The sequence below is a fragment of the Populus trichocarpa genome, chromosome 17, assembly GCF_000002775.5.
Source record: "Populus trichocarpa isolate Nisqually-1 chromosome 17, P.trichocarpa_v4.1, whole genome shotgun sequence".
In the NCBI taxonomy this organism is placed as follows: Eukaryota; Viridiplantae; Streptophyta; class Magnoliopsida; order Malpighiales; family Salicaceae; genus Populus; species Populus trichocarpa.
In genome coordinates this window covers 10951848-10966191 of record NC_037301.2, presented here as the reverse complement: position 1 = coordinate 10966191, position 14344 = coordinate 10951848, and the positions used below count along the sequence as shown (strand labels likewise).

The 14344-nt window shown below is 32.4% G+C and overlaps 2 protein-coding genes across 2 annotated transcripts in view; both read right to left on the bottom strand.

The window, feature by feature from the left end:
- Positions 1 to 12921: 12921 nt before the first annotated feature.
- LOC18107324 (putative receptor-like protein kinase At5g39000) overlaps positions 12922 to 14344 on the bottom strand; it is a 54211-nt gene continuing 52788 nt past the window's right edge. The window contains exon 2 of the mRNA XM_024589401.2: positions 12922 to 12963. The gene's annotated coding sequence lies outside the window, so the exon portion shown is untranslated. The remainder of the gene's footprint in view (positions 12964 to 14344) is intronic.
- On the bottom strand, positions 13025 to 14224 carry LOC127904487 (receptor-like protein kinase FERONIA). Its single transcript, XM_052448362.1, has one exon. The coding sequence runs from the start codon at positions 14115 to 14117 to the stop codon at positions 13194 to 13196; it is 924 nt and encodes a 307-aa protein (XP_052304322.1). The 5' UTR covers positions 14118 to 14224; the 3' UTR covers positions 13025 to 13193.

The following is a 14344-nucleotide window of genomic DNA, read 5'->3' as shown; positions in this document are numbered from 1 at the left end:
AGAACTTGTACTAACTTTTGATTTTGGCATACGAGGTGCACCATATACCCTATCCTTTGTAACTCCTCCTGAAGCCACACATCAAGTTGCTCCATCAAATGAAGGATGATTTTCCCGATCAGTTCCATACTTTGAAATCATCTCCATTTTATAATTTTCCTACAAATAAAATACATACAACAATAAATTAATTTGAATGTTAAATAATACTTAAGTTATATTAAGAAATAATCAAATAAAAATACATTCAACCACTTTTTTAGAATTGTTGTCGACGAAGCTACCAGACTGCTTAGTACTTTGATGCAAAGCTGAAAAGATATCATCCCATGGAGGTTCTTTTCCACCAGCTTCCTCTTGCTTTCAAGATTAATAAATATTATAAAAGACAAATATACAAATTTTAATTTATTATCTTAAGCATAAAAAAAAAATCCTTACCATGTTAGCTCGATATGATGCAAATGACACTATTCCTCCAGAATGAGTGCTTATTTTGCCATCTGTTTTGGTTAATCGATTCCTCCTAGCAGATTCAGACCTCCTTTGAAATTCAGGGGTGGACCAAACATCTTTGATCATTTGATTCCAGTCATCATTGTTTATCCAGGCAGGACCTTTATCAAGGCAATCTATAATATTTGTAGTGTTTTCTTTTGACATGGCTTTCTTGCGAGCTCGTGTCAATTGTTGATTCAAAGCTATCCTAGCCTTATCTTCCCAAATATTACGAACAATTGACTCATCTTCCTCAAGAAAGGAATATTTTTTCTACCAAATAATATATATACCAAGTAAAAAGAGTGCACAAAATTTCAAATTATATAAATAATTAATCATATTGTGTTATCTTGTTCAGAATTTGCAAGATGATATAATAACTAAAGAAATTAAATGATATTAAAGAGTAAACAAGAAATAAGAACAAATTATAACACAAATCAGTCATAGCTATTCAGTTGATAATTTTCATAATGCTACATTAAAGTGATCAAAATTGAAAAGAATATTATGACAATTAGTGTTGGTTCTTACCTTAAACTCTTTAAAGAGTTCATCCATGCACATTGAATCTACTTTTTCCCAAGAGTGCCATGCTCCCTTAAAATTGGACCTCAAAATATCTCTGATTGCACGTCCACACGATGCGTTATTGAACCTGAAAATATATAATAACAAACTTATATTAAACAAATAATTACACAATAGTAAGTACTTTTTTTCATACTTGAAAATATAACCTTAATAAGTTAGTTATTAAAAGTTTGAACTTACTCTGTTGTTCCATACAAACAAAGCTATTTTTTTCTTGTTATTGGATCTATTTGCGTGTCAAAACCCTTCCTTTTAACACTTTGATCATAATTGTATGGAGAAGATGTTGAATCGTGATATGATGGAACACCATCTTGATCCTCATCACATACACCTCTCTCATTACTACCATCTCCCTCATCTTCATCTCTAATGTTCACATCATCATCATCACCATCAACTCTCCCATGACTCCCATATAAATTATGTCCTCCATAAACAAGTTGGTTATCTCGAGAGAAACCTCCTTGAGTTTGAAGCAAATCTTGAAAACGAAAGCCCTCACAATATTGATATGCATCAACCCTCCCATAATCATGTTGAGGAGGATGTGTACTCCCCAAAGTAGGTATATAATACTCATTTGCGTTCTGATACACAGGTTGATGAAATGTGGATCCTTTGTTATTATGCCTTGATGTAGTTTGAAATGATTTGGATGAAGTGGACCTGTCACTCCTTGATGTGGACCTGTCACTCCTAGAATCTAATATGGATCCTCGTCGAGGCATGCTAAAAACCAGAAAAAATATATACATTATCATATGAATATATACAACATAACAATAATAGCCAACACCCCGAAAAATATTATACTTCAAATAAAATAATTACTGTAACAAAACCAAATATGTAAATAACATCAAGACAATTTCATTAAGCATTCCTTGCAATGACAAAAATCAGCCATGAAGTTTAAATTGTCAAAAGCCAATTAGCACAAACAATAATAAAAATAAAAATCTAAATAATTAATTAAGTAGAAATTAAAATTTATGAGTATGCTTACCTTAATGTTTGGTCCTATAAATCAAAACATTGAGTAGGAAGAACCCTTTCTTTCACGCTTCAGCATCTATAAGCAAGAAAACGAATCACAAAATAAAATATAACATCAGAATCACAATTTAAAGATTGATACTTGAAAGGTTAGAAATGGTTTCAAAGGTCAATGAAAATAATTTATGTAATGTGATGCATAACACACACTTGAATAAAATAATAATAAAAAAAAACATTGAAAGCCTAAATATTGTCAAATAATATGAAATCATCCATACATATAATAAAGATAATTCATTACATATACTACGACATATAATTAACTTGTGCTACTCATTATTATCATCACTCCTAACCATCACCACCATAACAATCATCCTCATCATCATCATCTTCTTCTTCTTCATCACCATCACCATCACCATCACCATCATCATCTTCTTCATCTTCATCATCTTTGTTTCCCCAATTTATGTCAAGTTGAATCAATTCATGTTGCCCGATTTCTTCATAATAAGATGATTCAACAAGTATATTTGGATCATCAAGTGTTTGAGTAGGAAGGACAAGAGATGGTTGAGAAATCTCATCTGATTGATCAACATCAAATGATCTCACATTGTTGGCATCTTCAATAAATTCACCCATGTCAACATTATAACGACTTCTAGCAGTTGTCTTAATAACCGTCCACCATTCAGATGATTTATTACCAGGTGGATATGTATAGTAGACTTGTTGACATTGTTGTGCTAACACAAAATCTTCATTTCCGTGTAGTCGAGATGTATGCTTGATTTCAACCAAACCATTCAAAGGATGCACTCTAATCCCTCGTTTTGTATCATACCAATTACATTTAAACATAAATAACTTGCACTTACTCCCCAAGTATTTTAGCCGAACAACTTCTTTAAGCATTCCATAATAATCACGTTCATTATCATCATAGCAACTTCCTTTCACACAAACTCCACTATTCATTGTCTTTTTAAAACGGCCATAACGTTGAGTATGAAATTTAAAACCATTCACATAATACCCATTATAACATTTCACTGAAGTTGAAGGGCCCATAGCAAGTCCAAAGAGCTGATATTCAATTCTGTTAGATTGGTATTCCACCTAGCATAATAGTTAACTCCATAAGAAATAATGATTTAAAAGAGATTAATAATATTTTTAAAGTAGCTAATTGACATAAAATATAAATTAATTTTATTAAAATACTTACATTATTTTTTAACCAATTTGGAAAGATCGCTTCACATAATTTTTCAATTTCACCATCACTCGCATGTGGTTGTTGTGACTTTAGCTCTTGTCGACATTGCCTAAAATTTTAAAATGTTAAAGTTAATAATAAATTATTATAAATTTAGTACAAAATAATATTTCAAACTTACTCTAAATAAGGCTTCAGTTCTTGACAATTGAATATCATATAGTTATGCGCAATTTGCATTTTAGCATGTGACAACTGCCTTTTATAAAATCTTTTGGATAATTTTTTTCCTGGATAGGAAAAAATAGAGAGACATCCATCTACACTTCTAAGGCCACCATCATCATTCCGTAGAACTCGATTCCAAATTGTTTGCACGTCATCACCAAAATAATGAGATGCAAAATTGGTAATTTCATCAATCAAGTATGCTTCACATATGGAACCCTCAACTTTAGCTTTATTGGTCACTTTCTTCTTCAAATAAAACATATACCTATATCTTTTCTGTCAATTATTTTATTTTTAAAAAATAAAAAGTGAATAAAATTAACATAGTATGAAAACATACCGTTCAAATGGATACATCCATCGATATTGAACTGGTCCACCAACTTTTGCCTCGTAAGGTAGATGTATCGTCAAGTGTTCCATGGAGTCAAAGAAGGATGGAGGAAAAATCCTTTCAAGTTTGCAAATTATTTCAATTATATTCATCTGCATTAACTCCATGTGCTGGGCATTTAAATTTGTTGAACAAATATCTCGAAAAAATACGGATAGTTCAGTTAATGCCTCCTACAGTGGCCTAGGTAAGTAAGGTCGGAAAGCGGTTGGAAGAAGTCTTTGAATGAAGACATGACAATCATGGCTCTTCATCCCTGAAACCTTACATTGTGCCTCTTTCACACATCATGAAATGCTTGAAGCATAACCATCAGGAAATGATAATTCCTTCATCCATGACAAAACTTCTTGTTGTTGTTTCTTGTGTAGACAATAAGTGCATTTAGGTTTGTAAACCCGACCACTCATATCTTGTTGCAAATGTAAATTTGGCTTCTGACAATACAATTGAATATCCAACCTAGCCTTTAAATTGTCCTTGCTTCTATTCGGACAATCCATTATTGTATAAAAAATATTGTCAAAAACATTTTTCTCAATATGCATGACATCAAGATTATGACGAATCAAATTTGTATGCCAATATGGAAGCTCCCAGAAAATGCTCTTCTTCACCCAATTGTGCTTAACACCAAAGCCAAGAATTTTATCATTATATGATGAACCTCCATTATGTCCCTCGGTATACTTGAACACTTCGTTTAACATTTCCAAACCAGATGGACGAGGTAAAGGAGGGAGCCTTTCAATTACTCCTTTCAAAAACTTATCAGATTGAAATCTATATGGGTGGTTCATGGGTAGGAATCGTCGATGACAATCAAAAAATGTAGTTTTCCCTCCATTTTTTAATCTAAAAGCCTTGCTATGCTCCATACAATAAGGACATGATAGATTTCCATGAGTACTCCACCCCGATAACATGCCATATGCTGGAAAGTCACTAATGGTCCACATTAAAGCTGCCCTTAATTGAAAATTTTCCTTTCTGTATACATCATATGTTTCAACACCAACAGACCACAAATTCTTTAACTCATCAATCAAAGGTCTTAGGAAAACATCAAGCTTTTTACCCGGATTCTTTGGCCCAGGAATCATCATTGTCAAAAACATGAATGGGCTAGTCATGCACTTCCACGGAGGCAAATTATAAACAGTCACAATTACTGGCCAACAAGAGTATGTATTTGAAGACATGTCAAATGGACAAAACTCATCAGTGCACAACCCTAACCGAATATTTCTCAGATCTGATGCAAAGCTTAAATGGACACGATTAAACTCCTTCCATGCCTCCCCATCAGATGGATGCACCATAACCTCATTATCAGAATTATGAAAATGATGACATGTCATATCTTTGGCATGATATGCAGACATGAACAGTCTCTGAAGCCTTGGTGTCAAGGGAAAGTATCGGAGTTGCTTCTCCGCCTTATTGGAACCTTTACTAGTTGGATTTCTATGTTTGTATCGTGAACTTCCACAAAAATCACAATTTATTTTCATTGCATCTGCCCTATAGTACAGCATACAGTAATTAGGACACACATCATATTTCTCATAACCAAGTCCAAGTGGCCGCATAAATTTCTTGGCATCATAAAAATTTGAAACCAAATTTTCATCATTAGGCATGCAACTTTTTGTAAAGTCAATAAAATTGTTGAAGGCATTCTGAGTCAAATTTAAAGTTGACTTCATATTAAGCAATTGTACACAAGCAGATAATCTGGATTGCTTGGTACACCCATCCCACAACGGCTCCTCCGTAGCTTTCAAAAGCTTAAAAAATTTAGTTGCCTCCGGATTTGGAATTTCCCCTGCTACCACAGGACTAGACACATTATCATTGTAGAATGCATCACCAACCCCCATTGCATCCATAACCAGATTCCTATATGGATTCTCTAGACAAACATCATTCACAACATGACTCATTCCAATCGATGAAGGTCCAGCCAATATTGGTTATGCGATATAAGGCTCCCCATGTACAGTCCAATTTTCATAACAAGGTAAAAAACCTTTTGTCAATAGATGTTTACAAACATCATCTTCCTTTAAAAACTTTTGATTTTTGCACCTCACACAAGGACATCTAATTTTTCCCCCAGATATATTTTTATCAATTGAAAATGCAAAATTGATAAATCTTCTAACACCGGTAATGTATTCAGGACGAAGGCGACCATCCATAAGACGACGATACATCCACGATCGATCATCCATGTTAATCTAATTAACATGACAACACCAATAAGCATTTTTTGAAATAAGCATACTTCTTTAACTACTAGTACTTAAACAATCTGTTAAAATAAAATATGTTCGGTTAGTATTTTATATTTTCATTTATATTTTCTAACTAGTGACAAAAGTAGACTTTTAGATTATGTTCTGTTAGTATTTTATACAGAATAAATGGATAAAGAAAAAAATATTTAGTTGAACAAATATTAAATAAATTTATCTTTATAATAGTTTTGGAGTTCATTTTTTTTATTGGTCCTTCTAACTTTTGTTACCACCTAAAGTAGTTTTTTTTTTATTTGGATCCTTTTATTTTTATTGGATCCATCAAACTTTTTATTTTTATACAGATATTTTTTTGCTCAACTAAGAAATGGTAAATGAAATCAGAAACATGCGAGGTAATACAAGATTAAAGAATTTTTTTATTTTTTTAAAAAGATGAAAATGCAATATAAAAAAAAAACATAATTTATTATGGGTTACAATAGTTACTCACATTTGTATCTTTTTCTCTTATCATATACATTCTATCTATCTTTTATGTCGTAGTGAAATAATAATTAAATAATAATTATAATACTGGTGGATGAAAATATAAATACATTTGTTTTATAAATTCTTTAGGCACAATCCAATTTAGTTGATTACAAGTTCTACACGGACAAGCAATAATTATTGTTAATATTTATGGTTAAGGTAATGGAGGTGTGAATATATTTATGTTAAACCTCTTTCTATGAAATACTTATTATTTATATTTTGTTGTGTAATCAAAGTTTATAGTTAAACATGTAAATTAACTATTAGTCTCTTGGATGAGGATTTGTTTTTGTATTATGACATATTTTTTTAAAAAATATCAAATTAATATTTTTATATTTTTAAATAATTTTAATATAACAATGTTAAAAAAATTATAAAAATTTATTTTAATATAATTTCAATTAAAAATCACACGACATTATTTAATTTGCGTGAGTATACATGTTTTCCACGCGTAATTATAATCGCAATCACCGAATTTAAAGAATACTTACTTTTCCATAAAACTCCTAAAAGTGGTTTTGCATTTTCCAAAGTGTTGAATAACAATGTAAACATTTCTTTCAAACATCAATATCTCTCACCCATTTCTCCCATCTCTCCCTCAAAATCCGATCAACAGAATTCAATATTAAATTCAACAGATTTCAAGTTGTTTTTATTGATGGGGTTTCTTTTTTCTTATTTTATCAATTACGTTGTGCATATAGTAAAAGGAATCAACTTTTCCATCATTGTAATCTCTAGTATTGTTATTTACTACACACCTAAATGTGTAATCGTGTTTATAAGTAGCAGAATTGTACTCAATATCAGATTTAATGAAAGAAAATCATTCCATTAGTTTTCTTATACAAACTGTCAATATTGTCCCAATGAAAGGCAAAGTTCCAACTACTTGAAAAGATTACAATAGGCATGCCCAACAGAAAAATTACGCACGATATAATTAAGCAACCATGTAAAAATGGAGCAAAATAGACTTACCTAAGCCCCAAGAATCAATGGCACAAGGTGGAGTTTTTCTTATTGCAACCCAATCAGATTTAGCCAACTCTATTGGATTATATTGTGATCCAATAAGCCATTCATATTGCTGGAAAAATAAAAAACATAAACAGTATGTTACACCCATCAAGTTATAACAATTGCTAGTCTTTAAAACAAATTAGTGCTTTGCTCTCTAATCCTTTATCCTTTGTGTGATTGGAAATGGATCTATACTAATTAGTGCTTTGTTAGAACTGACTTCACAGTGTAAACATCAAGCTCCCATCTTTTATATTCATTCCAAACAAGATCATGACCTTGTGAACCGAAAATAGCAAAAGATTCTGTCTAATATTTCCAATTTCACAATTTAAAGGGTCAAGTCCAGTGACCTCACAACACTTGACCCTAGCCTTTTCCATAAATAATTCTAACAAGCCCATGCGATTGCCTGTAGTTTGTTAACTGATCCTATATCCACTGATAATGGCTAAGCAAGCAAAGATTTTCACCATCAGTTTGCTTCATTCACACAGTTTGCTGGTGCATTTTACATGTATCATTACAGACAAACCTGCTAAAAAACATGCGATTGTTTCTGCAATTACACAAGTTGGCTCCAAACAATTTGCTACTTAGTTCATGCAACATAGTAACTATAAAAAAAGCCAAAAGAGTTGTAGAACTCTTTAATACAAAAACAAATCCTCATCCAAGAGACTAATAGTTAATTTACATGTTTAAATATAAATCCAAGTTAAACTATGAAAAGCAGAAAGCATATCCAAGTTAAAGTATGAAATTTTAATATTTTTTTGGCACTTGTCTTCTCATAACAAATATTTTTTCATTTAAGATCTAACCTGAAAAATTTCATTTAATTTAATAACAAGAAACTAACAGCTAGTGTCCTTTGATGGCTCAACAAATAAAGCAAAAGAGACTGGTGCTATTAATTATTGCATGTGCATCGATAAATCAATAATCTTGTTTGGTCTTATTTCTTCCATCACAAGCATTCAAACTCCTACTTTTTCTTTCAGAAGCAAGAATAATATATAACCTAGATGCTTGGCAAACTGCTTCACCTCACTTGTATAATCTGTTAGCTATATATTCTGTAACTTTTCACTTTTAATTAGTTTTAATCATTGTAATTAACCACTCTTGTAATACTCTTTTATTTTTTTTAATTATTGCTCTGATATTTACTCTTGTAATGTTCCCCCCCACAGCTTATTGTAAATATCCTTAGTATAAACTACTGACTTCCAAGACAAATATTTTTAATTTCGAGAAGGAAAATCCTGACAGATAGCTTCCTTTCTAGAATGTCCACACCGAGACTTGCCATTGTTAGCCTAGGATTTCAATATCTAAATGCAATTATATCATGTAATTAATGTGCTAAGCTGCTTGGTAGATTCATAACACTATTCTAGTATATGTATTCAGTAAGCTTATTAAATAGATAGAGGATAATCCAAAACAACAATTACTGCATAATCCAAAACAGCAGTTGTGTGGGAATATAAAAAGGATATGGTGTAAATTATAAATAAGAAGGAATCACAGAAAATAAATTCTTCAATTAATAAAATTTATTACTAGTCATTTCATCAATTCTTGAACTGTTAAAACATAAAACCAGCACAACAATCATCAGTTCATCTTGATAAGGTAAATGCGCTTACTATTTGATCATAGGCATCTATTCCTTCACTGTCTAACAGTAAGAGATTGTACTGAGTTCCTTCAAGGGCAGTTCTCTAATGTGGCAGTTTCTTTTGTACATGGCCGATGAGTGGATGCTACTTGAAATCCACTGCTCCTGCCAAGAAGCTACAATACACAAGTCCACCTCTTAGTTAATAACTGACACATGAGGTCAGTTGCAGAAATGGAATGTCATAACAAATAACTCTAAAATAAGCTTCAACAAACAAAATTCCAGTAGACATTCATTGATAAATCTACTAGTGTACATCTTAGGTAAAGGAATTGTGCATAACAAACCCATCCAGTTATAACACTTGCTAGTCTTTTAAAACAAATCCAAGTTAAACTATGAAAAACAGAAAGGATATCCAAGTTAAACTATTAATTTTTAATATTTTTTTGGCACTTGTCTTCTCATAACAATTTTTTTCTTCTAAGATCTAACCTGAAAAATTTCAATCTTAAACATGATTCAATTTGAAATTTTAAAATAACTAGCATTTAATTTATAAAAAGGAACTAACTTATGGTTTTCAAAAACATAATGACTAACTTATAAAATCATAAAAAATGCATAGACTAAATTATAATTAACTCTAATTAACAATGGTAGCAGATGCAGAAAATGGTAACAGTTTGTATAAAAACAGTAAATGACATGTAGAAAAATTGCATGAACAAAGGAAGCTGGATACATTAAATGATATTCCATGTAAATGACATGTAGTATAAGAGCACAAGACCTCAAAAGGACAAAGCATTAAGGAGACCATATTAAATAATAGTAAGAATGCAACACACCGCTTTCGTGCCAAGAAGAACCCAAAGGCTAATTAATTATTGAGGAAGATAACTTGATGCCACGCTTAAAAACCTAAGCCATCATATTGAACAAAGTCATGTCAGGACCCAGAAATTAAAAAAAACAAAGCAAGCATTAGGTACTGTAACAAAATGAGTAAATATTACAGATTTTTATCCAAAATTCAATAGCTGAAGCATACATATAGATGAGTCATATAGCCAGTTCCAAACTCCCTATTATATCTAGAATGCTTTTGAGTTGAAAAAAATAAAATAAAAAAATAGTTAAATTAAGGAAATTTTTAAAAACAGAGAAGGAATATTAAAAAAAATAAATGAAATTAAATAGTGAAATTACTATATTTCATGTACTAAAAAATCATGTCCCATTTCTTACATTGTTTCTCTAACTTTTTTAAATTCTCAATGTGACTATCATATTAAAAGCCTGCCACCTAAACCATTTGGTGATCAATAACGTTTCCAAATCATGTATGCTGACCTCAAGACAGGACAATCAAATGAAAACAGACAACATATATAGCTAATGTGGGAAATTAACTGATCACCATGCAAGGAGGAGGCAACCATGAATTCTAACCTCTTTCACTACACAATTCTGCTACTTATATATATAACAAGTAAAACAGCAAGAAAAAAAAATAATGAATGAAGAAACAAAAATAAAACAGCAATCTTATTAACGAAACACAACATCAACAAGCAAGTTTCCTTATATATATATATATATATATATATATATATATATATATAAGCATATGAATACATTCAAAACACCTAGGTGTCTGCGCACAGGAGGACAAAAAGACTTGCAGACATCAAAGAACACCCAACATCAATAATACTAATTGTTAAAAATTAAATTGGGGGTTTTGATAAATTTTCAATTAAACATGCATAATTTCCATCAATCTCTCTTCCAGACACAAGAATTGCCAGCATTGGTCAGGTTGAATAAAAGCATTCAATTTATGAACCGTAACCCTAAAAATTAATTTGGAGGTTTTCATAAATTTTCACTTAAACGTGCATAATTAGGATATAAATCATGGTAAAAACATTTCATAAACCTTATATTATCGAATTAATAGCCTAAAACCATTATTCAAAGTATCGGGAAAAAAAATTCTTACCTGTGTTCTTCAGTTACAGGTGAGGGCGATGGATCAACATGACAGAATAACACCTGAGATTGGGAAAGTTAGGTTAGAACTGTTTAGTGTAACTTAAATTGCAACAAAGAAAACAAAAACCATAAATTAATTACCTGAGCTATCGAAGAAAACAGTGCAAAACCTAACCCGTTTACAGAGAAGGGGTAAAACAGGATGTTCGATGGTGATGATGATGGGTCTGGTGCGATGTTGCCATGGGTCTCTATTTTTGTTGGTTTGCAGAGAAATATTGAAACTGTTAAGATGAAGGAGAAGAAGATGAAGAAAAAATAGGGTTGCTGAAGACGAATGTGAAGATGATGAACAGTTTCGGGTAAAGGAAGATGAAATCGATGAAGAGAGGGTGATTTTTGAACAGTTAGGAATCGATGTTTTTAGGGACGAAGAAGGATATTGGAAGAGTGGAAGTAAATTAATTTTCAGCGTAATTGGTTTTGTTGGATCTGTATTTCGGTGTGGGGGGGGGAATGTGAAAATAAACGGTTCAAATTTTATGTAATCAACGATCTACATAATTTTAGTTTTATATTAACATTTTAAATTTTTTTTTCAATTAGCAACGGAAAATCCATTGCTAAATTCAATGTAAATTTTGCAACGGATTATCCGTTGTTAAAGTCCGTTGCTAATATTAAAAAAATATATATATGTAATCTGTTGCAAATCTGTTATTGAATTTAGCAACGGAATTATCCGTCGCTAAATTCAGATGGTAATGCCCTTTTTTTAGTAGTGATGCTATTGCAATTCAGCTCATGCAAGACTTTCAAGTCGTTGGCAGTATCCAATTCAAATATTATAGACTTCGTCTAAGGTAGTTTACAAAGAAAGTACCCATAAGACATGATTATAATAAAAAGTCGTTGAAAGTATCCAATCGAATATTATAGACTTCGTCTAAGGTAGTTTACAAAGAAAGTACCCTTAAGACATGATTATAATAAAAAGTCTATATTTCCTGAAAAAAAGAAAAGAAAAACACTACAAAGCTGAGAAAGGCAGACAATATCAATTGTCAAAATCTGAAGGATACTCAAATGAGTTTCGGAAATATTGAGGATGGTGTAGGAAAACCTGAAACTGTACGAGAGAACACGACCCCATCATGGGATGCTGTAAGATGATAGAATGGAATGAAAAACATATTGGAATGAGCAATAACTATTACTTGATCTTTCTATTTTCTGGTTATGTAATAATCAATCTGTAAGTGTTTGTTTGGAATACTAGGAATAGTAATCTAATGCATGAGAATAGCGTAGAGCAGCTCAAAATCTAATTAGAATACATCATGTTAAATTTGTGTTCAGTGGAGACTATGAATGATAAGTTGATAAATCCAATCTGGGTAATGCTAATTGGAGCTGTCAGGCATTGTATTCTGAAAGTTTATCTGGGGGCACTGTATGTGTTTGGAATACTGAATTTTCACAGAAAATTCAATTGAGGAATATCAATATCTATGAGCAATGCAAACCCTTAATAGTCTGAATTAATGTGTTTCTACACCATCAGTTGCTTGGGACTGACCGCATGCTAACCTTAAGTTTGCATAACATCAAGCTACAACAATATAATGGATATATGCAAAACACAAGCTCAGGATTCTACAGTGGCACCAGTTCCACTTATAACAAATTGAAGCTACTATTTATATATATAGACATGATCTAATGCTAGCAAGCTGCGAATCATATATTTTAAGCAGCCCACATTGAGAAATGATTTCAATCTCATCTTGCCTTTGGGTCAATTATTTCAGAAAACACACCCCTTGCTCTTTGATCTGGATCACTTTGGGTGACACTTTCACGAGTGCTAACTGTGCTCCTTGAATGTGACTCCGCTCCACTAAACATGTCATCGTCATCAGTGGTCATGACATCTCGATGTGGTGAAAATGAGCTTTTATTTTCCATATTGATCCCGTCTACACTTTTGGCATTTTTCTCAGCAGATTGTTGAAGCTGCAACGCAAATTCAAGGCCCCAAACGACATCACCCATTTTAGGGCGTTCAATTCCTTGACCATGTAAGCAACTGTTAGCAATCTCTGCAAACTTATTTAAAGAGACAGGGGCAACCTCGCCCTTTAAATGTGGATCCACGATCTCATCAAGGGTTCCTCTTTGGTAACATTTTCGTGCCCACTCAGCTAAGCTTGCTTGATCTTTCGGTGAACTTGGAATCACTGGTGGCCTTGCACATAGCACCTCAAACAAAACCACACCGAATGAATAAACATCAGATTTCTCCGTTAGGTGTTGCCTACGGTAGTACTCTGGATCCACATATCCAATGCTACCTCTAACTACAGTGCTAACATGCGTTTGGGATGTACTAGTGGGACCCAATCTGGACAGCCCAAAATCTGAAACCTTAGCCACCCAATTCTCATCTAACAATATGTTTGTTGACTTCACATCACGGTGAATGATTGTGTGCTTTGCTCCTGAATGAAGATAATGCAACCCTTTTGCAGCACCGATGCATATTTCTAGCCTTTGCTTCCATGGAAGAGGAGAGCTCTTTGTTTTGTATAGATGTTCTCTAAGAGTGCCTCTTGACATGTAATCGTATACAAGGATCATCTCGCCATGATCATCACAGTATCCAATCAGTGACACTAGATGGAGGTGGCGAAGATTGGATAACATCTCAATCTCTGTCTGGAACTCACGTGTCCCTTGCTTTGATGATGAATCTAGTCGTTTGATGGCTACAGCGATGAAACCGTATTCAATGTATCCTTTATACACAGTGCCAAATCCCCCTGAACCAATAATATTTTGATCATCAAAGTTTCTTGTTGCTTCTTTGATTTCAACAAATGTAAACCGTCGGCAAAGATCAGTAGGTAGTGATGAAGAGATTGTAGTCGTGG

Coding starts and splice junctions, on each gene's coding strand:
- LOC127904487 (XM_052448362.1), bottom strand. CDS start 14,117: ATGTTATCCAATCTTCGCCACCTCCATCTAGTGTCACTGATTGGATAC.